General features: G+C 40.7%; 2 protein-coding genes across 3 annotated transcripts in view; both read right to left on the minus strand.

Moving 5' to 3' along the window:
* Positions 1–561: 561 nt before the first annotated feature.
* Positions 562–16501, minus strand: ADGRF4 (adhesion G protein-coupled receptor F4; the record flags this gene model as incomplete). The annotated part of the gene is made up of 9 exons (XM_082048979.1): positions 562–1550; positions 3583–3642; positions 3741–3782; positions 4663–6027; positions 6486–6776; positions 7357–7517; positions 10227–10351; positions 11806–11936; positions 16490–16501. The coding sequence occupies 9 exons, from the start codon at positions 16499–16501 to the stop codon at positions 1545–1547; spliced, it is 2193 nt and encodes a 730-aa protein (XP_081905105.1). The 3' UTR covers positions 562–1544.
* The window catches only part of CD2AP (CD2 associated protein), an 86230-nt gene continuing 79809 nt past the window's right edge, over positions 15942–22362 (minus strand). Inside the window, exons 14-18 of one of the 2 annotated variants that reach the window (XM_082049799.1) lie at positions 21608–21723; positions 19795–19881; positions 18983–19167; positions 18082–18145; positions 15942–16945 (exon numbers count right to left, since the gene is read on the minus strand). In XM_082049799.1, coding sequence (XP_081905925.1) covers positions 16904–16945; positions 18082–18145; positions 18983–19167; positions 19795–19881; positions 21608–21723 — 494 coding nt within the window. In that variant the 3' untranslated portion in view covers positions 15942–16903. Of the gene's footprint in view, positions 16946–18081; positions 18146–18982; positions 19170–19794; positions 19882–21607; positions 21724–22362 lie in introns of those variants that run through there. The other variant, XR_014183794.1, reaches the window with a different exon arrangement.

The raw sequence follows: 22362 nt of genomic DNA on the forward strand, positions 1-22362 counted from the left end.
TGAAAGAAGCGGGGAAAGTCTCTTGTAACAAGGAGAGGAAAACATAAGGAAACAGCAGAGTCCTGGGGACAAGAACGGTCTGATGGCCCAGGGCAGAGCTGTACCCTCCAGAGCCCCAGCTTCTCCCCCTGAGACATCTGGTTGTGGGTTTTTCCATGGCACGTATCACATGCCCCATATCCTGCAGTTCATCTGCCAGGGCGTTTTTATCCACCTTCAATAAAGAGGTGTCGATGATATTAAACAGTATTATTTTAATAAAACCTTCTATATTTTCATAGAATGGTAGAATCCTAAAATGGTTTATGTTGGAAGGGACCTTAAAGACCATCTATTTCCAACCCCGTCCAACCTGGCGTTGAACATCTCCAATGATGGGGCATCCACAACTCTTCTGGGCAGCCTGTTCCAATGCCTCACCACCCACACGGTGAAGAAATGTATGTGAAGCCACAGGGCGATGAGTGATTTCTGACTACAGTAATTCCAGCTAATTTTAAAGGACATTTATCTACTCCTTTTGGTAGAGGGAGATAATGACCATTTATTAGAAACAGTGATAACATTTCAACTTTATTTCCATTTGAAACTATCAATTTGTCCTGACAAGAGACAATAACATTTTTATCAAAGCTTTCATTAGAAAGGGTTTCTCAGACCAAGGACTGTTTTTCTAATGAACCCAGATGAACTACTGAACTACATGATGAACTACACGGATGAACTGTTTCCTAGGTTAGCATGTTGCGTGGGACACAGATCTCCATCCTTCTGATTCAACTCCGAAGCATATGCAAAGCTTGCCTTCCCATATCTAAAGAGGGAAGCTAATTATTTGCAGAGTGCTTCTTCTTGTTTATCTCTGTCATCATCTTGCAGAACTGGAAAAAGAATGAAAATTCTGTCCAGACAGACCAAACAAGGGCTTTGTACAATTCTTCTGACAGACAAGTACTGAGGTGGAGTGAACAAGTATTGAGGTGGAGATGAAATGCAGAAAGAGAGTTACATTGTCCATCTGTCTGGGAGGACAGATGAAAATTTTTAATACAGTGCCACCTGATAGAATTGCTTTTGAACAAAGATAATCCAAACCAGCTAGATAATGCTCAACATTTGTATATCGCATTAAAAATGAAAAAATTTTAGAACAGCCTCACATGTTGTACTGTTCATTATTGCACTGACATGAGGAAAAAAAAAGAAAAAAAAAAAAAAAAGAAAAGAAGAAGCTGAAGTGCTGAAATGGCAAACAAGGACAAACTGTCCTCACAGTAGTTTTCACAAGGTAAGAAACAACTTTCAGGTATCAGCATGTTTCCTCCAAGAGCTGCAGTAACACTGACGGTTTCCTGATCCCGACAGCAGGTTCAGGGCCTTTTCTCTTCTGGTTTTCACGACACTTCCCATGGTAATGTTCTAAGACATTGCTGTCCATGCTCTGAGCTGCTCACCCACTTCAGCTTGTCTCAAACCAGGATTTCTGCGCAAGAAGTGCTCCTTTTCCTCTCACTGGTCAGATCCACTGAAGACACTGTCCACTGCTAGGACTAGGAGAAAATAAATCAGTAGGTCAGATTACATATATCATCCATGTAGGTGGAGGTTCTATTTCAAACAGGAGGTGACTCAGTGTTCTTCTGCAAGAAACACTACCAGTCAACTTAAAATCTGAGCCAGAAGAAGGGCTCTTATGTGTCTGGAGAAACTAGGAGACCTGAAGCAAGAGTCTGCAAAACCCTTCTAGATGTTTTATGTACTCACCATTAAACCCCCATATACAAAGTCCCATTATGAAGCTTTCTGAAATAAGATTTTTTTTTTTTTAACAATTGTTTCAGGTGTGACAAACTTTTCCAGCTCTCACGAGTTGAGTTCCATGTGTACACCCAAGTTTACAAAAGTGGATGACTAATATTTTCCCCCTCTCTGTTATGCAATGGTAAACTTCTACATGCGGTTTCTTCCACCCAGGTGAGAACATTGACCAAAGTCCTTAGGCACAGGCAGCCATGGTTTCCACATCAAGTCGTGCCCAATGAGATCACTTAATACTCTTAGTAAATGTTGCTGACTTGTGGCATTAGTGATATTTCCACCTGTTGTCTCCAGAATATTATGTTGGTTGTGACTTGAGAACATTTTAACTTTAAAACTTTCAATCCTGACCTATAGCCTGATCTTTTGTACCTTTACGCTATTTGGATCTCAGATCTGTAAAAGTGGGAACTATAATCCCCATTTATTAAATATGGAACAATCTCAAATACTTCCCTTCTCTTTTTCCTCTATTATGTAGGAAACAGTTAATTTCAGCACAAGTTTTGAGGCTGGTCTTGTTGCTAATTATTTATTTTTATGTTTTGTTTTGGGTTGTTTTGTTGTGGGGGGGAATTTGTTTGGTTTTAAGAGAGGACCTTCTGCAGTGCATTTAAACTTAGCACATAACAGCAGTGCTGGATGCAACTGAAGACCAAATTGGAGAGGAAAGATGCTGAGGAATCAGAAGCTGCACAAACCCATGGTCTCTCTTGAATCAAGTGACCCAAAGCGCACCAGGCAATGCTAACAGCAGAAAGGAGGTATAGTTTCCATAACCCCTTTATGTTATCCTCATAAACCAAGCGCATTTGGACACACTATCACTAAAAGACACTATGCAGCTTTCAATACTTGAGACAGAACTGATTAATAAATAGACTGTAGAAAAGCAAGGAAATAGCTTTATTTTTCCAAAGTCCAAACTGAACCGACGGTTTCTTTTGGTGGATAGCAGGAGCGCTGCAGGTGACTCCTGTGAGACAGATAAAGGGAACTCCCTTCCATAAATACATTGTGAAACCATTAAAGCCTTGGTACCAAAAGAAATCTAATAGCAGATGAAGTTTTTCCAGCAGAGATAGGAAACACTAACTCAATGTCAACACATCAATTCTGTCAGCATTTTCCTAGGAAGCAACTCAAACACAGTTGTTTCCTTAAGGTTTAAACATTTCCTTTTAATGATTTGCCCTGATATTCAAAAACACTCAAGATCCTGTGAGTACACAATATTATCACCAAACATACTGACTGGGGTCTGAGTGATTTCCATCGTGAGCTGACATTCAGCTGGAATTAGAACAATCCTCTGATATCCTAGAGCAGCCCTGCTGTCATACAGATCCATGTTTTTTGTGAGGGTGACAAACAGGGATTTTTGACTCCTAATTCTGTTCCTTACTTAGGCAGTAACCTTTAAGTAGATCTATTATGCAGATGGGAAAAAAAAAGTCATGGGCATTCTCACCTACAGGTGAAGAGAGTAGATTAAAATACCATTTTTCTTTTTGTAACTGCAGCAGTAGGTTATGTAGAGTTCATAAAAATCTATGGATTGCGACTTCTAATATTTAGAAGCTTGATAACCTCAACGTACTTTGAGATACCTGTATTCCCTTCAGCAAGCACTTGCCTTAGAAAAATATTAAACTAGGTATGTTTTAGTGCATAGTTCCACTCTCTCCATGTACAAATAAGAAGATGTGTAAGTTGGTATAAATTTTAAATTAAGCCATTAAAGGGGAAAAAAAGAATCCTCACCTTTGCTAGACTACACTTTTGCTTTGATGAAAGGCAGTTCTCTCGTAAGGCTTCTCTCGTCTGTAGATAAAAGAAAAATAAAAAATAAGGGGAATAGCTTCTCCAAGTGTAGAAGATGTTCATATAATCCAGAATAAGTGCTGAAGTGATCCCAGTACCTTTCTGTCAAGAAGTGTCCCAAACAACAGGATGAAGAATCCCTAAAAAATTGCAAAAATAGTTAACAAAACCAGAATAACCACATGTTTCTTAAATCTAGGTGCTATTTCCTTAAGGACAGATAAAATAATGTTTTTGTCATTGTAATAGATCTCAACACCTATAACTCAGAAAACAACAATGTGCAAAATGAGTCTATCCACCCAGGTCACATGGGCTCCCTGGGCATGTCAGGAATGGGTCTATAACAGATGCTAATCCTCATTACTAACTGGACTGATGGGTTACATACCAGGACTTTCTCAGCCCACTCAGTAACTGTATTAGCCAAGAAGAGCTTAGGCAGCCTGGGTATACAACGGGATGTCAGGCAACATTGGATGTTTATGCTGATGAGTTAAGCGAGAATTTTCTGTGTATAATTCAATCATAGAATAGTTTGGGTTGGGAGGCACCTTCAAAGCTGATCCAGTCCAAGCCCTGCCATGAGCAGGGACATCTTCAACCAGATCAGGTTGCTCAGAGCCCCGTCCAGCCTGGCCTGGGATGTCTCCAGGGATGGGGCATCCACCACCTCTCTGGCCAACCTGGGCCAGTGTTTCACCAACCTTATTTTAAACAATTTCTTCCTCATGTCTGGTCTGAATCTCCCCCCCTTTAGTTTAAAACCATCACCCCTTGTCCTATCTAACAGACCCTGCTAAAAAGCCACACTCCACACTGACCAGTTTGTTCCAGTACCCATCTGCAATGTCAATGCAGGATGCCTAGTGCATGTACCATGTGAAATAGTTGAGCTGAAAGGAAACCTTATATCCTGTTCGTCATGCACAACACATGCTGCCCGCCCCTCTTTGATCTGCTGCCTTTGCCAGGGCTCGAAGTTCGAGCACATGCTATTCCCAGTCTCTCTGTTTTTACCTGGAAGGCGTTCAGTAGCGCAAACGTAATGTGGAATGGCAGAGAGCGACTGTCGACAATAGTTGCTAATCCAAACCCCCAGGTGAGACCGAGAAGAGGTGTCAGAAGGGCAACGTTTTTGCTAATTCGGATCATGTTGCTCAAATCTTGTGACTTGCAGCCTTCTCCAACAGAGGATCTCCCAGTCTTCGCTACAACCACCCCCACCACCACTACATTCACAACAATGATGCTCAGAGCAGGTACAATAAAGGCCAAAAGGGCTTTTGTCTCATACCAATTGAGCCAGCAGGCTCCGCTCCTTAAATACCCGTTTTTTGGTTCAGTAATAGCAACAGTGAGGATAGATATGACCAAGGGACATCCATATCCAATAGAGAATGCTGTAGCTATGAATACAGGTCTTGTTATCTTAAAAAAAACTAATAATAATCCATAGAGAATCAAAAGGCCCAGGGTAAACATCCAGAAAAACAAGGCAAGATAGAAAAAGTGCAGGAAAAAAGTGGCTGCTACACATAACGGGTAGTTTAGGGCTGTATTGTGCACAATAGCTGCCAAGATGAACAAAACATCAGCAATAAGAAGCGATGTAGCAATGTTGACCAAACAAAAATGGCGCATGTAGGTTATTTCGGTTTTCGTGACATGCTGCCAGACGACAGCCTCGATGGTGAGGCAGAGAGCCAAGCTGAAGATGGAAAGACCCAACCCTATGCGTGTAATATAATCCAGCACCGCGTTTCGCAGCACGGTGGGGGACATCAAAATGGAGAAGGATTTGTAGGTCCGCTGGTGATGCTTGCAGACGCAAACGACACTGCTGGTGTTGTCCAACTTCATTGTGCACGCCCTGGTATCCCATCTCCTTTCGGTAGAGTGCCAGCCAACACACTGAGCCTCGACGTTCTCCACTTTGTTCACCTTTTCGAAGGTGAGTAAAATATGCCGGAGCTCTTCCGGCAGAGACACCGATAACACCATTCCATTCACAAGACCGGGGTCCAACCGGCTGGTTTCTATAATGGCTCCAAGCGTTGGAAATGCAATGCTGATGGCTTTGGAAGTCTTGGGTAACTTCAAAAGCTCTTCTTCTGGAATGACCAGGTGCCCAGTGATATTGGCTGTGCTATTGAACTCCATAGAAAAATCAAAGCTCTTCCCTGAGGTATTTTTATGGATGCTGTAGCCTTTGGTAGAGATGAAGTGTTCCTGTATACTTTCTGATCCATTCCTTAGAAGAAGTTTCCCAGCAAATGCATTCACTGAATCCAGTAATATTGAACCAGCATTTCTGTCCCTTACAAAAGCCCAGTTGGAAACAACGGAGCTGTTCAGAATATGGTTTGCTATCCTGCTGTAACTCTGAAACAAACAAGAAAAAAATACGTTATTTTTTATGTTAAAAGAAATCAACTATTATTCTACAGGCAGAGCCTCCAGAAAGGCTCATTTAATTTAAAAGTGAATTTTATGAAGGGAGTATTCTTTGACAACAAACAGGTTCTCACGATCCATGCTGGTCAAACCCGAATACCTCATTGGCATGGTTACTACCAGAATTGTCCTGCCCTCTTCATATCATAGCTCAAAAGGCGCTTGGAGAAGCAAATAAAAGCCAAAAATCAGGACTATTTTCACCATATATGAGTAGGTCAAACAATGTCTCTTACAAAACCTGGCCCTCTCTGGCCACTCCTTCCAGGTGATCTCCATGTGACTTGCAGTCACCACTTCATTGGATAGTGGCTATAAGGACAAAACACGGTACGGATGCTCTGGTAAGCTCAGAAACACCTCTTGAAACCCATGAAAGTACATACCTGCATTTTTCCCCTATTGACATTCTCTGATAACAGCTGGGAAATCTTCTTCAGCAATTCCACTATATCTGCAATGTTTCCTGGAATGGCTGGTGAAGACAGGATATCTGGGATGATGCATGAAAAATCAGCTTGGCAGTTACTGTTCTTATGGTCATCAGCACCAAAATATTTTGCTCCATCGCCAGGCTTCCCAAGCACTGGCTTTCCTCCCCCAGAAAAAGGAAGGTGTCCTCCAGCAACACTAACATGTCCTTCAGAGCTTGAAACCAGTTTATGTTCAAAAATCCTCTGGAGAAAGGAAAATAAATTTGAGAAAATTAATTAAAATGAAGCTACAGTTGCAACCAGGCAAGAGGTACAGTGCTGGGATGTGCAATGACTGTGCCAGATGGTCTGAAGTCAACGACCAAGCTCACCTGAGAAGAACATCTTGCTTGTAAAACACGCATGAATGAAGAGGCCACAGCTACACACAGTGCTTTATTCTTGAAATGACTTGAATAAGGTTCTTTATTTTGTAGCTGGGGGAGAATTTACCATGAATCATCTGATTGTTACAGGTATTTGTGTTGCTCCTTTCTCAGGTTCATAATAATGTATCTTTGTCTTTGTTTAGATCCACGTGAAGGACACTAACGAAGTGAACAAGGCAACTTCATTTCTAAATTATGTTTCCATACAGGAATTTCCCAAATTCATTTCCCGTTACTTGATTTAAGATGAAGTCAAAGCCTCTTACCAAATTAATCTGTATTTTAGGATCCCACCTTCTTCCCTTTGCTCAGGATTTAAAAGGTATGGAGGAATGGGTTGTCTTTGCAAGAAATTACAAGTGTAGATCAAAGTAGATGCATAACAATTACCTCACCTGAAAAAGGGACTGAACATCCAGGCTTGCACAGGCATCTGTGAACATTTTCCACTTTCTGTCTTCACAGACAAAACTTGTCTCCCCATGGAAGGAGGGAGAACAGGGCTGAATACAAATAGCTCCGTTATCTTTGCAGGGAATTAGATTTATACACTCATCTGGAAAACAAGTCAAGCAGATACTATTACAAGATGTAAGACAGCATACTGTGGTCCATGAGGTGAGTATCAGGGGAGTAAAGTATTGATAACTGATAACATTTCATTCAGTTAAAAAGACACATAGATATTCGCTGTACCTTGCTGATTACCACTCTTTGATTCCTTACTGAGAACCTGAAAAATAAAGAAGAGTGGAATGTAGATTGAATGTTAATATAAACAAGTAAAAGATGACTCCTTGGCACAAAATAAAAAAGTGATTTCAAGGACAAAATAGTCCCTTTGAGGTCCAGAAGTCTTCTCAAGGTCCAGAATGCAGAGCTGATGGCCCCTTGCTTGTACAGATCAATTGAGAACTCTACTTACCGTTTGTGTCTCTATATCAAGCCTTTGGTTGTATCCTTTGACTGAAATGACAGGATCACACGTGCCTCCAGCAGTTATTCCTCAGTCAAAAGGCCTGTACTAGGCTTAAGCTCTCCAGTATTTCTCATATTGATGAGAATACGTGACTTGTTGGTGAGACTATATGATCTACATGACTTTTGCCATAAGACAGAGCTGTAGCTGCACAGAATTACACTGTACAGAATTAGCCACTTTGTTCCTTCCCAACTGGGAAGCAACCCCCAGGCAGGCATACCAGCCTTCTGCAGGTAGGACCACTTGCTGGGACTGCATGTTCTACAGCCAGATGCAACTAGAACGGCTGGTCAGACCTGGTTTTCAATGCTTGGTTAATGTTCTATCATCTACAGCCAGCCACAACTTTCAGTCTGGAAGCAAAGCTTGGCTACACAATGCCTTGGAAATCAGTTACTGCTGGAGAGAACAGGCCGAACAGGAGATGTCTAACACTCCAAGAGTTGTGCTGGAGGTTGCTTGGCATATCCAACTTCTTGAATACTTCAAAGTATTCTCTCCTGTAGTGACAGGACAAGGTGCAATGGTTTCCAAACTGAAAAAGGGTAGGTTTAGATTGGACATAATGAAGAAATGTTCTACCATGAGGGTGGTGGGGCACTGGAAGAGGTTGCCCAGAGAAGCTGTGGATGTCCCATCCCTGGAAGTGTTCAAGGCCAGGTTGAATGGGACTTCAAGCAACGTGGTCTAGTGAAACTTACCCTGAGAGCTGTGTGTGGCACGACTGGGAAGAAGTGCAGAGCCCAAAGGACGAGGCAGTGGGCTACCCTCACCTTCATCACTTCACGTTTGCTGCTTTCCTCCTGGAAGAACTAGATGTTAATGAAGTTTAGACACACCTGTTTTCACCTGTGAACTTAGTCCAGATCCTAGTAAGAGAGCAGCTAAACCTATCCCAAAGACTGTCCTTACTGGGTTTGCAAGATGATTTTCAGACATTTATCATTTATCAACTTTATTAATGAGAATTATTTGTGAACATTTTCTTAAAAATAATAATTAAAAACATCTGTTTAACACTGTTACTGCATTAATAATTTATTGTAAACTCCAAGGTGGAGAGTTTATGAAAGCAGTTCAGCCTGTGGGTTCCTTTTGGAGTGATCTAAGGCAGCCTCATCTCCACTGGGTTCAGTGCTGATATTCGCTCTCCTTGGGCAGTTCCTGATGAGATCTGCCATGTGAGGTAGGAAACTTGGGCCCCTGGGGCTCAGATATCCAAATCTGAGAAAAAAGGACCAGACTGAAGTGTTATTTGCTTTGCAGGAGGATTTGGGCCTCTGCTGCCTCCATGAAGTTTCCCATGGTCCTTGATAAAGGCTTAATATCCTGGCATGCAACTTGTTACAGGTATACTTGCTGTAGGAATATAATGCAGTAAAGGGTATGAGGAGAAAATAATCCGTTACCTCAAATCTGATTATTAGATGCCAAGATTACTAGATGTCTAAGGCAAAAGCAACAGCTGCTGTGGATTCAAAAGAATTGAGACATTGATCTTCCACCACTGGATGTATAAGGAGATTAACCCATGTACTAAAAATAATAATATCCATAAAATGGATGCAAGGCGACAAGGCAGGACGATGGGTGGTTTTCATAAGCTGCACACAGAAGGCTTGTCGAATCACCATACTTTGATAAAAAACACTCAGATTTCTCCCTGATACGTACTGATCAGGACAGAGGATGCTGAAACAGAAAGGGTCCTGCACTGATGGAGCAGAGAGGTGTTTTCCTACCCGGGACACCCCAAGTTCTCACCATCTGATGGCATCAAAGGGCCAAACACACAACTGGCTCCTCCTTTCATCTGTGGCATTTGTTCACCTCACTGTATTTGGAGATCTACAGGTTTATTACTTAGTTATGAAAAGATCACGAAGACCTAAACTGATGCACTGAAATTTTAAATTAGGTCTAAAGAAGAACCTTGTGCCAGCCTCTGGAACTCAACTGATATTAGTAAAAGCGTTTTCTGGGTTTAAAGATAGTTATCATTAACTCTTCTAAGGAACTAAAATAGATAAAAAGAAGTGAACAGAAGACCTGGATCAATATTGCTGAAGAGCAGAAGGCAGCTGGGAAACACCTACAGGTTTGAGACAAAGGATTGTATTGAATTCTTTTCTGATTTCTGCAGTCATTAAATGTTTATTGTAGGCTCATAGCCCTAATTCCACTTCACAGCTGGGAATCATTGAACTCATCATGTTTCATCATTAATGAATTCATATTCATTTTGTATTTAATCACTGATGTGACTCCACCCAGGGCTGTTACCTTCAAGGGAGGTGGGAATCTGGGACAGCTCCAGGTATCTAAGGCTCATCGAGATACCGGCCCAAGTTGCCAGCTGAGCACAGATCTCGCTCACTTGCTTTGCTTGACTCATCATGGAAACCACCCTGTCTCACCACCACAAGAACTTGTCAAGGTAGCGACAGTGCAGCAATAGAAACTGAACAAAACAAGAAATACGGCAGCAAGTCACTGTCACTTTAGGGAAAAAACATGGATATACTGACATAAGGCCATGTGGAAGCATATACAGGTATTCTTGTCCCACCAAGGCATCTAGTTATGGTACTTTAGATAGAGACAATATGTATCTAATCATAAACTGTCTATTGCCATTAATAGGAACACACAGTGTGGATGCAGAGTATCAGACAGTGATACTGGTGTGAACACAGGCAATGCACTTTTTTTGGAGAAAGGTTGAAAAAAAGAGCAACTGAGCTGTTAATCCAAGACAACACAATTAGAAACTGAGCACTTTTTGAAAATCATCCCCTGGATGAAGAACACCTTGCCCCTCCATGCACCCATCCTTGCTGGGATTCATTCACTTTGGAAAGGCAATGGCAGGAGTCTTTTGACTTTGAGTCATTTTTTAAGAAATTGTAAACACGTTACTCCTCTTTTCCAGATGTTTCTGCTCCATCAGGGCACACGTAAACAAGCAGCTGAGTCGTCAAAAACCTCTCACCTGGAATGGACTTTACTAGAAAGAGGAGAATTCTGTACCCTCAGGTATCTCCCACCCAATGCAGGAGATTGTCACCAGCTGCTGACCCTCCTCCTCCAGCTCATTTCATCTGGTCTCAGCACCTCAAGGGGAAAAGCCCTCAACAAGAGGGAAAGAGTGAGAAGTGAGTGGCTAGATGGTGGTTAAGAGAGAGAAAAGAACCTCTTAAAAAAGTAAACTGTGGCAGAACCTTATCTATTATGTTTAGGGCTTGAGCGGCCACATGGCTAGCTTAAAACCCTATAAACCACCAGAATGCACTTGCCATTGCTGTCTAGCAAGCTGAAAAGTGTACAGTAGGAGACTTAAGTCTTTAACATAGTCATCCAAGGATAAAAGTTAAAACTCTTAATTATATAGAATGGTATTAGTTGTATTTTTTAAAGGGATCACACTTGGAAAATGCAAATTTAAGTAAAGCAAGTTCTGAAAGTGATCTTTACAGTAACTTTAGCTCTAAGAAAATCTCATATTTCCTTAAAAGTGACAACACTGTGATTAGAGACCAATTACAAAACTATGAGCAAAAAGATCAGGGGATAAGTAAGGTAACTAATTATTACCACAGATGTAAGGAGAATATAAAACTGAGGAAATACGTGCCAAATAAATACAGTTAAGTGCATTTGAGTTTGCAAAAGAACCAAGTTCACAGATCACTGATAATTTTCAAGCAGTTCTGGAAAAAATGTTGTGTGCTAGTACTTACTGTTTTCAGAAGTCTGGGATGTGCTGTGAGCAAAATTAACACAGGCAGAGATGCTCAAGATACCACAGGCGAGTGTCCAACCATCCCTTTGCTGCCAGCGTGCTCCAGTCTCACGGTCTCACCCGGTGTTGCTTGCGCGCTCCGATGCATTCAGTTTTTCCATGAAGAAATAACCTTGGTCATCAGGATGTTTCTTTTCTTGTCCAACTGGATTAATGCTGGGGAACCTGCAGATGACGGTGAAGGTGTTGCACTGCAAAATGACAAAACAGGTTACGAACACACCCACAAAACTGCTGGGTTGCCGCCTTTGCCAGGAGTCCACAGGGATGAATCACGCCTGCGTGGTTTGTTCCCTTGCCCCTGGTGGATGAGGCATCTTCTGCTCTGTTCTTAACAGATCTTCTAAAGACCAAAGGGGAAACAAAAGAAAAAGATAAAAACTACCAAAATCTGGCCAAGTTAATGCATTACCCTTCATAAATCAAAGATGACACTACTGACAGTATCTGCACAGCTCAAAAGCTCAATGTGCAAGTAATAATATTTTCTTTATGGGCTGCACCCATCTGCTGAGCCTTGTGCCATGCTCAATGTTGGCTCTCCCAATATCACCTCCAATAGCCACATTTCCAACAGCCAATAATTTGCAATGAGTAGTTATTCATAACAGAAGAGCAATTCCTAACACTCTTTCTACTCAGAGCTGCTTTGGAAGAACTTGCCACTATTCTTTTCCCATAGTCCTGCAGTGCGTTTGCTATCAGCTTACAGGGTTTCCTGAAGTAACGTCTTTTTGTTTGCTACCACAACTTCAGTCAGTCCCCAGCCACAAGGTGGGTATGATCTACTGGTCTGTTTTGATACAGCCCACCTTGCATCTCACATTGGTATCAAGTAGGAATTAAGCCAAGCACAATCACACTCAGCCAACACAACCTACCTCAGGTTAAATGACTTTCTCTTGATACGGTATCGAGTAGAGATGAATTAAAAGGTGGCACCTTGGCAACTCTAAGTCAGAAGAAAAGGGGCAAAGACCAGATCATGTCACGGTATAGACACAAAAACTTTTTTCCCCAAGGCACCAGGAGCTGTGCTGCTACACACGCACACACAACCCAAACCTCTGCTGTGATAGCAAGACCAAACACCCCGTGATTCTCAAACACCTTCTCAACCTGAACATGAGCTAGTGATGTACCCAGGTGGTCAAAATGTCAACAGCATCCTGGTGTGCATCAGAAATAGCATGGCCAGCAGGAGCAGGGCAGCGACCATCCCCTTGTACTGGGCACTGCTGAGGCACCTTGAATCCTGTGTTCAGTTTTGGGACCCTCCATGACAAGAAAGACCTTGAGGTTCTGGAGTGAGTTCAGAGAAGGGAAATGAAGCTGGTGAGGGGTCTGGAGCACAAGTGTGATGGGGAGCAGCTGAAGGAACTGGGGCTGTTCAGCCTGGAGAAAAGGAGGCCAAGGGGAGACCTCATCACTGTCTGCAACTGCCTGAAAGGAGGTTGTAGCATGGAGGGGCTTGGTCTCTTCTCCCAAGTAGCAAGTGATAGGATGAGAGGAAATGGCCTCAAGTTGCACCAGGGAAGGTTCAGATTGGATATTAGGAAACATTTCTTCACAAAAAGGGTTGTGAAGCAGTAGAACAGGCTGCCCGGGAAGTGGTGGAGTCACCATCCCTGAGGTGTTTAAGACACTGAGATGAGGTTCTTAGGACATGGTTTAGTGCCAGAGTTAGGTTATGGGTGGACTCGATGATCGTAAGGGTCTCTTCCAACCAAAATGAGTCTGTGATTCTAACCTAAGCAATGGTGTTCTGAAGGACACAAAGGCTCCAACACTCAGACACAAGCACATGCTTCTCCCGGAGGGAAGAGGTGTGATCTCACCTCCTGGGGCCTAGGGAGATACTCAAACCATGACTTCCATCAAGCAAGGAGAATACGCTGAATGCAGGAGCATCATTCTCACGCTTTACAAATTGGTGGAAGCTGTTTGCATTCTTCACGCTGGGAGGGATGTGCCTGGGCACCCAGAAGGGAGTGGTTTGTCTTTTTAGCTCTTTCTCAATCCGGTTACCCAAGAGAGATGAGCAGCAGCTTTGACACTGCTCTGAGAAAGCAAACACTCAGTAATTAGGAACATCTCAGACAACTTCAACAGTAGCCAGAAGTAAGGCAGCTCTAAGAACCTGTTACTATCATTTCCTTTGGGAAGAGTTAACCCTTCTGATTTATTACTTTGATGCATACAAAGTATTCATTTAAAAGTTTATTGAGTACTTTGCTACACAATTCAAAGTCAAACCTTGCAATATATTACATCTTTCCATCAGAAACTTAATTCCCCTGAAGCAACATTAATGAAAAATGTTGTCTTCATGGTGATTGTTTAAATTAAAAAGAAAAGTAGACTTTTTTGTTATTATTTTATTTGAAAAACTGTAGCTTGTATGCCAAGAAAAGCTATATAGAGGATGTTATGAAGACTGAATAAAAATGCTGCTGTTTAAAAATGTGCTTCTGTTTTTCTGTCCTTTGTTTGATTTTTCCCTCATCCACACCCCTTTTAAACATGTCATACTCTCAGTCATTAGTTCTTCACCATATATTTTAAAAGTGATTCAAACACGCATTTATCCACAATGGCAACGGGGATCTGAAAAATGGCTCTGAAGATGCACAGCAAGGCCAGTTGAATATGGACCAAGAGAGATACTGAGAAGTTAAGACTCCCTGCCGCACTTGCAGAGGAAAACATTAAGTTTTCCAACTGTTTGGATCTTAAGTTATCCTGACAGTCGGGAACCAGAGCATCCCAGTGAGTAAATTAAAATCTGAAAGCCTCAAGGGGGGTTATGTAAATAGTAATGCACTTTCCTCCCACCCTGCCCCCCCGGACTCTTGCTGCAAATAATTTAATGGCATACAAAATGTTCCTGAACAGAACCAAGATGACGTTTCAATGGGTTTTTAAACTTATTTTATTTGCAGATTTTGGATAGCATGCGTCATTTTACAGCACCGGTAAACAAGTCAGTGTAGCACACTGCTTTTAGGAACTTGAACTGTGGAATGTCTTCAAAACCATCACCCTCCTCCCGCCGCTCCAGCCCATAATACTCACTGAAGACAAGACAGACATCAGGGCAACTCCCTTATGGCTAAAACACTCATAGCAGCAACTTTTAAAGGAGGGTTTTATAAAATCAAGTCATTGCACTTGGATAATTTATTGCTATAGCGAAACAAAGGACATTAAATAACGAACACTTTTTATTTGTGGCTTTAACTGATTGTCTCGCGCTGTCTGTCTGCTACAACCTGACGCACGGACACAATTTCTGTAGATCCATTCTGAGAATTGTTTCATGCTCTAATCACAGTGATGAGCCTGTGTAACAAAACTGGCTATTCCATTAGGCTCAATTCGCGCTTTTTGTCATCTGACCTAGAGGTACAAGAGTTTAGTGTCTGTTGAGAACTGTTACTGCCGCAGGTTATTCCTCAGGATAAAGATCTGGCTCAAGTCTTCATTCATCTAGTCAATTCAAAGTCAAAAGAATCTATCTTGAATCATCTTATTAGCAATGTGACTAGCAAATATTACCTAATACCTGCGTAGTGTATCAATCAAGTTTTATGAACAATTTAAGTCGGTAACTGCGAACATCCTCCAATTGACTTTCTGATGTTTGTATTTTATGATGCATCAACTGTGAAAAAAGTAGTATATTCTCAAGAAGTAACACTGCCATGTCACTTGCTTGAGTGACACACTAAGTGATTTCTATATATATGACTATTCCCATGAATGGAAACTTAGTTACTTCTCTGACTGGTGAAGCTGACGAACTATGTGATATGTATTTGCAATTTCAATTCTAGTAGACCAAAAGGAGATAAGGCGGTTACTAACAGAAGTAACACATTTGACTGGCTTTCTGAAGTTGTGTTGTTTAGTTCTTTAATCAAATGAATATAGTGATAAATACCATTGTCTCCCATTACTTTGCACATTATTGGTATATCATTTTGGTGCAATGTGTTGAGCTTAGGGGTTAAAGATAATGGCAAACCACAAGATTTCGACTGTTTTCCATAAAATGTGACGCCGTCTTGGGACCACAGCACGATGCTGTCAAAGCAATTGTTCCAATCACACAGGTGTTATTAAATTTAGAGGTACACAATATACTGAGAAAGTTTATGGCATAAACAGATAAATATTGAGACCTTTTGAGAGTATCAAAGTTCCAAAGGTATTTATTTGGAGACATATTATAAACAAAACCTGACTACTGTAAAAACAGATCAAGAGCATTTTTAACCACCCGAAATACCGATGACTTCAGTTTAGATACACAGAAGCACAGACAGTGTGATTTAAGGTTTATTTCTTCATGCTGTATGCTCTAATATTTTAGGCACAACAGATTAAGACTGGATTCTAGCCTTGTTTCCGTATTTCTTGCATTTTGTAGTTTTAAAAGTTAATTTCATCATCGCTTCATGATTCAGTCCTAAATCCCTTTTTAATCCAATAGTGCAAGTGACAAAACGTTCTGCTACTCAGACTAGGTCATTCCTTCTTACTACAATGCACAGGAGTTTCACTTGCTTCATTGCATTAACAAATTCCTATCTCATGACTCAACTTATAAACAGCTTATTATTAACATTCTCACTGCAGACAGGCACAACAGCATAACCCTGGGTGAGACGGCCAAAATTAGACAAATATCATATATTCCCTTTTGCGTGTAGAGGAAAAGTAGTGACTACAATTACAATACCGGTAATTCCATCCCCCCAATAGACTATTTTACAGATTAGTTGTAAAGATAGATCACCCTATTTATAGTATAGATCTCTTTAAAAATTAAGCTACAGGTTTTCCATAAAAATCTATTAAGAATTCCCTCATCTTTCTATACAGATTCAGTAGTATTTTCAAGCAAACCAAAAAATAAGGTCTGCAATTCCAGCACAGTAAGAAATAAGGCCTCTTTTATATTGGCAAAAAAATTACACCATTATTCTTTTTTGTTTTATCTCTCTGAATAAAAGACTATATTCCTTTTCTTTATTATATTTTTTTCTTTAAGACTGTAGAATACCAGCATCCGTTATTACGAAATAAGAGTCAGTTCTCCTTGTGTTCAGCTTTGAATTCCTGGTGAGTTAAAAACATTAAGTCCATAGTTGTCTCATGCAGACATCACCGTTTTCTTCAATTTTTCTATTTCAAGCTGAAAATGGACATTTTGAAAAGAGAGTCAGTACTAAAGCAGCAAATATCCGAAGTCGTCAGAGCTTTCAACAAAATTATAACCTTAATATTTCAAAGACACTTTAGTAAATAAAATCATTAACACAGAAGCATTTCACAGCCCAGCATTTACATCTGATTTTAAACTATTATGTTGTTAAACAAACAAGAATTTAAAATCATTAAAAATGTGCCTATAGTTCTGGTACATCAAATCGGATAAACCACTCTGAATAAAGCAGTTCAAGTCGGGTTGTGGAATCACTTGACATGTCCCCACGTAATGCTGCACCTTCACACCAGCCTAATTTCCTAAAGCAGCCTTCACGCAAAATATTGTGTCATAATTAATTGGTATTTCTTGAAATGGACTTACAGGATACACGGAAGTTACCTCCTCTTCATCCCCAGTGCATATTTCAGGCAGTTTCACTGATTGCTTTAGAGATCCATTAAATAAAAGGACTTGAGAAGTTCTTCTCAAGTTTCAAAAGTAGCTTTGTAGTCAATAAGAAATACTGTTTCACAAATAAAACGCCCTTTTGTACCAGTCTACAATGATCTCATCCTATTAACTACTGAATGGAACCATATTGTAATGCAGGCAGCCTCCTTCATTAAGGAATTGAGAGGAGTGGCATCCGTTCATAAGGAAATTTTTCAGATGCATTCTGTTCTCTCTGTAAATTATCCACTCAATATTTAAACAGTATCAAAATTTTAGGCAAGTTTATGTAATCAAAAGAAAACACAAGGAAAAAGTAAAGTAAATTTGTTCTTCAAGTCTTACAAAAGCAAAGTATTAATCTTGTCTCTCTTGGAACGTGTCCAGTTGGACACATCTCTAGGAAAGAACAGAATCTAGTAAGGCTAAACTGAACTCACATCCCAACACCCAAACATATTGTTAAAAAGAATTTTCCAGATAAAGAAATCTGAACTAGGATGAACCGTGAATCTTCTACAAACATCCAACTGCCTCGTGAGGGATTCACGCAACCACACAGTAACGCAGCGATAAATCAGAGGTTGAGAGGGTTTGTTAAGACTTTTCTGTGGCAACAAATTCAGAATACATACTTCTAAACCTCTCTCTCCATTAATTGCTAATATTACCTCCAGATTACTTCGCAACAGCTTCTCTTCTTCCAAATCCTTCTTTAGTTTTTCCAGTTCTCTCCTAGTAGTAGTTAAGATAAGGGAAATACAAAAAATCACATTACCAAGAACCAGAAGCACAGACCTACTCTGAATTTTACAAGAGGAATTCACATAATAACTGTCTGATGCTACATCTTATAAGTAAAACTTACACGTAAGTACATGCCAAGTGGTGAACAGGTACTCAAATCTGGGGGAGCACAAGCTTCTACCAACTCTCAACACTTCTTGCTTATTACTGTGAAACTACCTCTAACTTATAATCACAATTTTAAGTAGGCTAATTAAAAATCTGTTCTCTTAATTTACTTGGAGAGTTGAATTTTAACCAAAATAACCCTGCAATTTCTATATATAGAAGAGAAACTCTTTATAACAGAAAGTTCCTAAGACACGTTTGGTTTTTTTTCAGGCAAGAAAGTGCTAAGAATTATCGTCAAGTTGCTGAAGAACTAGTTCATTAATCTCCAGAACTCATAATTCATTAGTTTGCTTGGGAGACCAACTGATCTTGATCCTTTATAACCTCTCAAGAGGGCGCTCTAAAAGCCATTTTGGCTGGCAGTAGTCATCATTTAAATAGTACCAAAATGAATGTTTGCGCTGTAAAACTAAATAAATAGAAAAGATAAATTTCCCACAGATCAGTCTTTACTAAAGGTACAAATTCAAAAAATAATCAGACATCAAATTTGTACATATTTAAGACATCTAGTTGGATCAACTTCTAAAGAAACAAGTTCTGATAAATATTAGTATACTAATACAGTTTGTTTGTTTTTTAAGAAGTTTAGCATTAAATACATTTGGAAGATGTCTATTTATCCCTTTGAAGTTTGAGACAGAAAATATTTACCCGTGTTCTTTCTTCAGTGCATCTACTAAACTCATCAAATCATTAATCTGAGTCCTGAGCTCTTCCACAGAAATTTTTTCATCATCCGTTTCTCCTTTAAGCTGGTTGTCTCCAGGAAAAGAGTTGAGGATAACAGAACTTGGTCTCTGAGATGAAGATGGAATTGGTGGACTGAATGCAGATGGCTGAAAAAATACAGCAGTAGAAAGCTAAGAAATTAAAATCTGACCACTCACAGCATACATGTTGTGCTGGTATGGGTGCTACATGTACACAGATTTCCTTCATTTTCTACCCAAAAGGTAAAAAACAATGTACAGTTCAAAGGGAGTATTGTAGTATACAAGATAGTTATTTTATACAGCTCTTTATTAAGCATTTTGCTGAGGTTCCTGCAGTCACTAAAAAAAGTGCTCACGGTGCAGTTCTCTACAGTTAAAAAAAAAAAGAAGTGATTTATTGGAGCCCATTGGTTCATCACAAACAATATCTTGTGCATCTTTCTCATCTGCTCAGTTGTTCTGTCTGTCAGGAAGACTAAAGGCTGAGCAGACATGAAGCTTATTTGTCAAATGACACCACAGTTTCACGCTACCTGACACAACAGTTCTCATCAGAACGGGTGAACTTTATACTAAAATTTCTAATATGAACTCTACACCAAATGACATGGCTCATTTGCATTTAAATACAATAATTTGTATTTAGGCGGTTGCATCAATCTAAAGAGGAAACATGAGCAAGAGGAACAAATGACCACGACAAACAGAACACCCAGCTGTTGGTACTTCTCCAGCTCCTTGGTATCATACCTTTTTTGTTTCAACTTGCTTTGGTTTGGCACTTTCTTCTTCTTTCTGCACCTTCAAATTTTTTTCCGGACTCACATTTTGACTTGCCTGGTAAACCATTCATAAAACATGAAAAAGTTTTCAGAATTAAAAAAAAAAAAAATTAAAAATAAATAAAAAAGAACTGTCATTTTTCTAAAGATGCGATAGACAAAAAAGGAAAAAAAAAAAGAAAAAAGCACAAGCAACTCAAACTTGAATTGCTAGACCACCATGGTTTTCTTTTCCTGCCAGTCAGAACTTTCCTTCCCCACAATACTCTGAATTAATCTGAATTTAAATAATCTGAATCTAAACCAAACATAGGAAGCTTGGGAAGGATTTTCAAGCATCTCTGCAGTACTTAACAAGTTCTTGATGCGTCTGGGAGCCCGTAGGTGCTTCCGTAGAACAGCAGTATTAACAGGCGGCAACTGCAGATGGTAACAGGTATGACTGAACTATACACCATCCAATGACAGAAATAGATTTCAAGGCCTCTGCACCACCTGGTTCTCCTGGCCTGAGAATCTCACGTCTTAGCACAGGAGATAAGTCCTGCTTTACAGCAACATTAAATTACAAATTTGTTGTGGCCACAGACTGTATATTGTTAGGCTCGTAAGGCACTAAAGACACTTTCTGAGTTGTGTGTGTGTGCACATATGTCTGTGTCCCATAGACAGTGGGATCAAGTGCACCCTCAGCAAGTTTGTGGATGATACCAAGCTGAGCGGTGCAGCTGACACACCTGAGGGACAGAATGTGATCCAGAGAGACCTGGGCAAGCTCGACAAGTGGGCCCATGTGAACCTCAGGAGGTTCAACAAGGCCAAGTTGCTGGGTCAGGGAAACCCCTGGTATCAATCCAGCCTGGGGGAATGAAGGGATTGAGAGCAGCACTTCCGAGAAGGACTTGGTGGGTGCTGAGGGATGAAAGACTGGACATGAGCTGACAATGTGCACTTGAAGCCCAGAAGGGCAATTGTATCCTGGGCTGCATCACAAGCAGCGTGTCCAGCAGGTGGAAGGAGGTGATTCTGCCCCTCTGCTCCGCTCTGGTGAGACCCCACCTGCAATTCAGTGTCCAGCTCTGGAGCCCTCAGCACAGGACACACATGGACCTGTTGGAGAGGGGCCAGAGGAGCCACAGAAATGATCCGAGGCTGGAACAGCTCTGCTGGGAGGACAGGCCGAGAGAATTGGGGTTGTTCAGCCTGGAGAAGAAAAGGCTCTGGGGAGACCTTATTGTGGGCTTTCAGTACTTAATAGGAAATTCAGGCCAGACATGAGGAAGAAATTTTTTACAGTGAGGGTGGTGAAACACTGGCCCAGGTTGCCCAGAGAGGTGGTGGATGAACCATCCCTGGAGACATCCCAGGCCAGGCTGGACGGGGCTCTGAGCAACCTGAGCTGGGTGAAGATGTCCCTGCTCATGGCAGGGGTTGGACTGGATGAGCTTTGAAGGTCTGTTTCAACCCAAACTATTCTATGATTCTATGACAACACCTATTTCACCATCAGTGATGCTAGAAGACGTGAATACTTACTGCAGTAATACCCCAGAGTACAGAAATAATCTTTCAGCCACAATGGAGTCACATTGTCTCTCTTATGTACACTTCCCTCCTGGGAACAGATATTCCTCCAGACAAGGTCTATAGGAACTGAACCTCTGCGGCATTTTGCATTTCCCTCTCATGTAAATAGTTAATTAGACTTTCCCAGTTCAACCCTGTTTCCTGGGAAGTTAGTGCTCAATTCACTACAAGGAAAACACACCCAATGTACTCACAGGACTACTGCTATTGAAACGTGAAGGCAGCCTCCTACCAGGCATCTTGGGTCGGCTTGCAGTAGGGTGCGATAGATTATCTGAGGTAGCTATTAGGTCATCAAAGCTTAAGAGATCTAGAAGAAGATGAAAACACAGACCACCATCAAGACCAGTAGGTTTTGCCGCGTTCTTTTTTATCACTTCTTTACATCATATGAAACAACTACATGACCTTGGTATATCTGGGAAACCACATTTTACTCCTTAAAGTAGAGGTGATTCAACTAGCATTTATATTCAAGTTCTCAACCGAAAATGTGCTGCAAAATATGGATCTGTCTCTGGAGAAAAGTATATTTCTGACAGTTTTTTGAGAGGTGTCATATCCAAATATTTAGGAGAGCACATTTTCTTGTCACTAAACTTGCAGGAAAAGCATGAAAATCCAAGTTTGGTGACCAAGAGAAAAATAAAAGCAGCGTGGTAATGTCCACAGGATCACTAAAGTTAGTTAACAAGACATTAACTGCAAATATTTCTGTGTAGGGTATTTTTTTGATATGTAGTTATTTGCCTAAAGAAAATATATGACTTCATAAAGTCCGTAAAAACATTGCAAAATGCTTTTCTCATACTTTACTAAATCATACAGATATCTCTGCTGATCAGTCTCTTCATGCTCACAGCTGTAGGTAAACTCTCTTAGATCAGTAGAAATTCTTTACACCCTACAGGATGAGGCAAATTTAGAAAAAAAACAACCAAAAGTAATA

The sequence above is a fragment of the Streptopelia decaocto genome (genome assembly GCF_964273445.1).
Source record: "Streptopelia decaocto genome assembly, chromosome: 3".
In the NCBI taxonomy this organism is placed as follows: Eukaryota; Metazoa; Chordata; class Aves; order Columbiformes; family Columbidae; genus Streptopelia; species Streptopelia decaocto.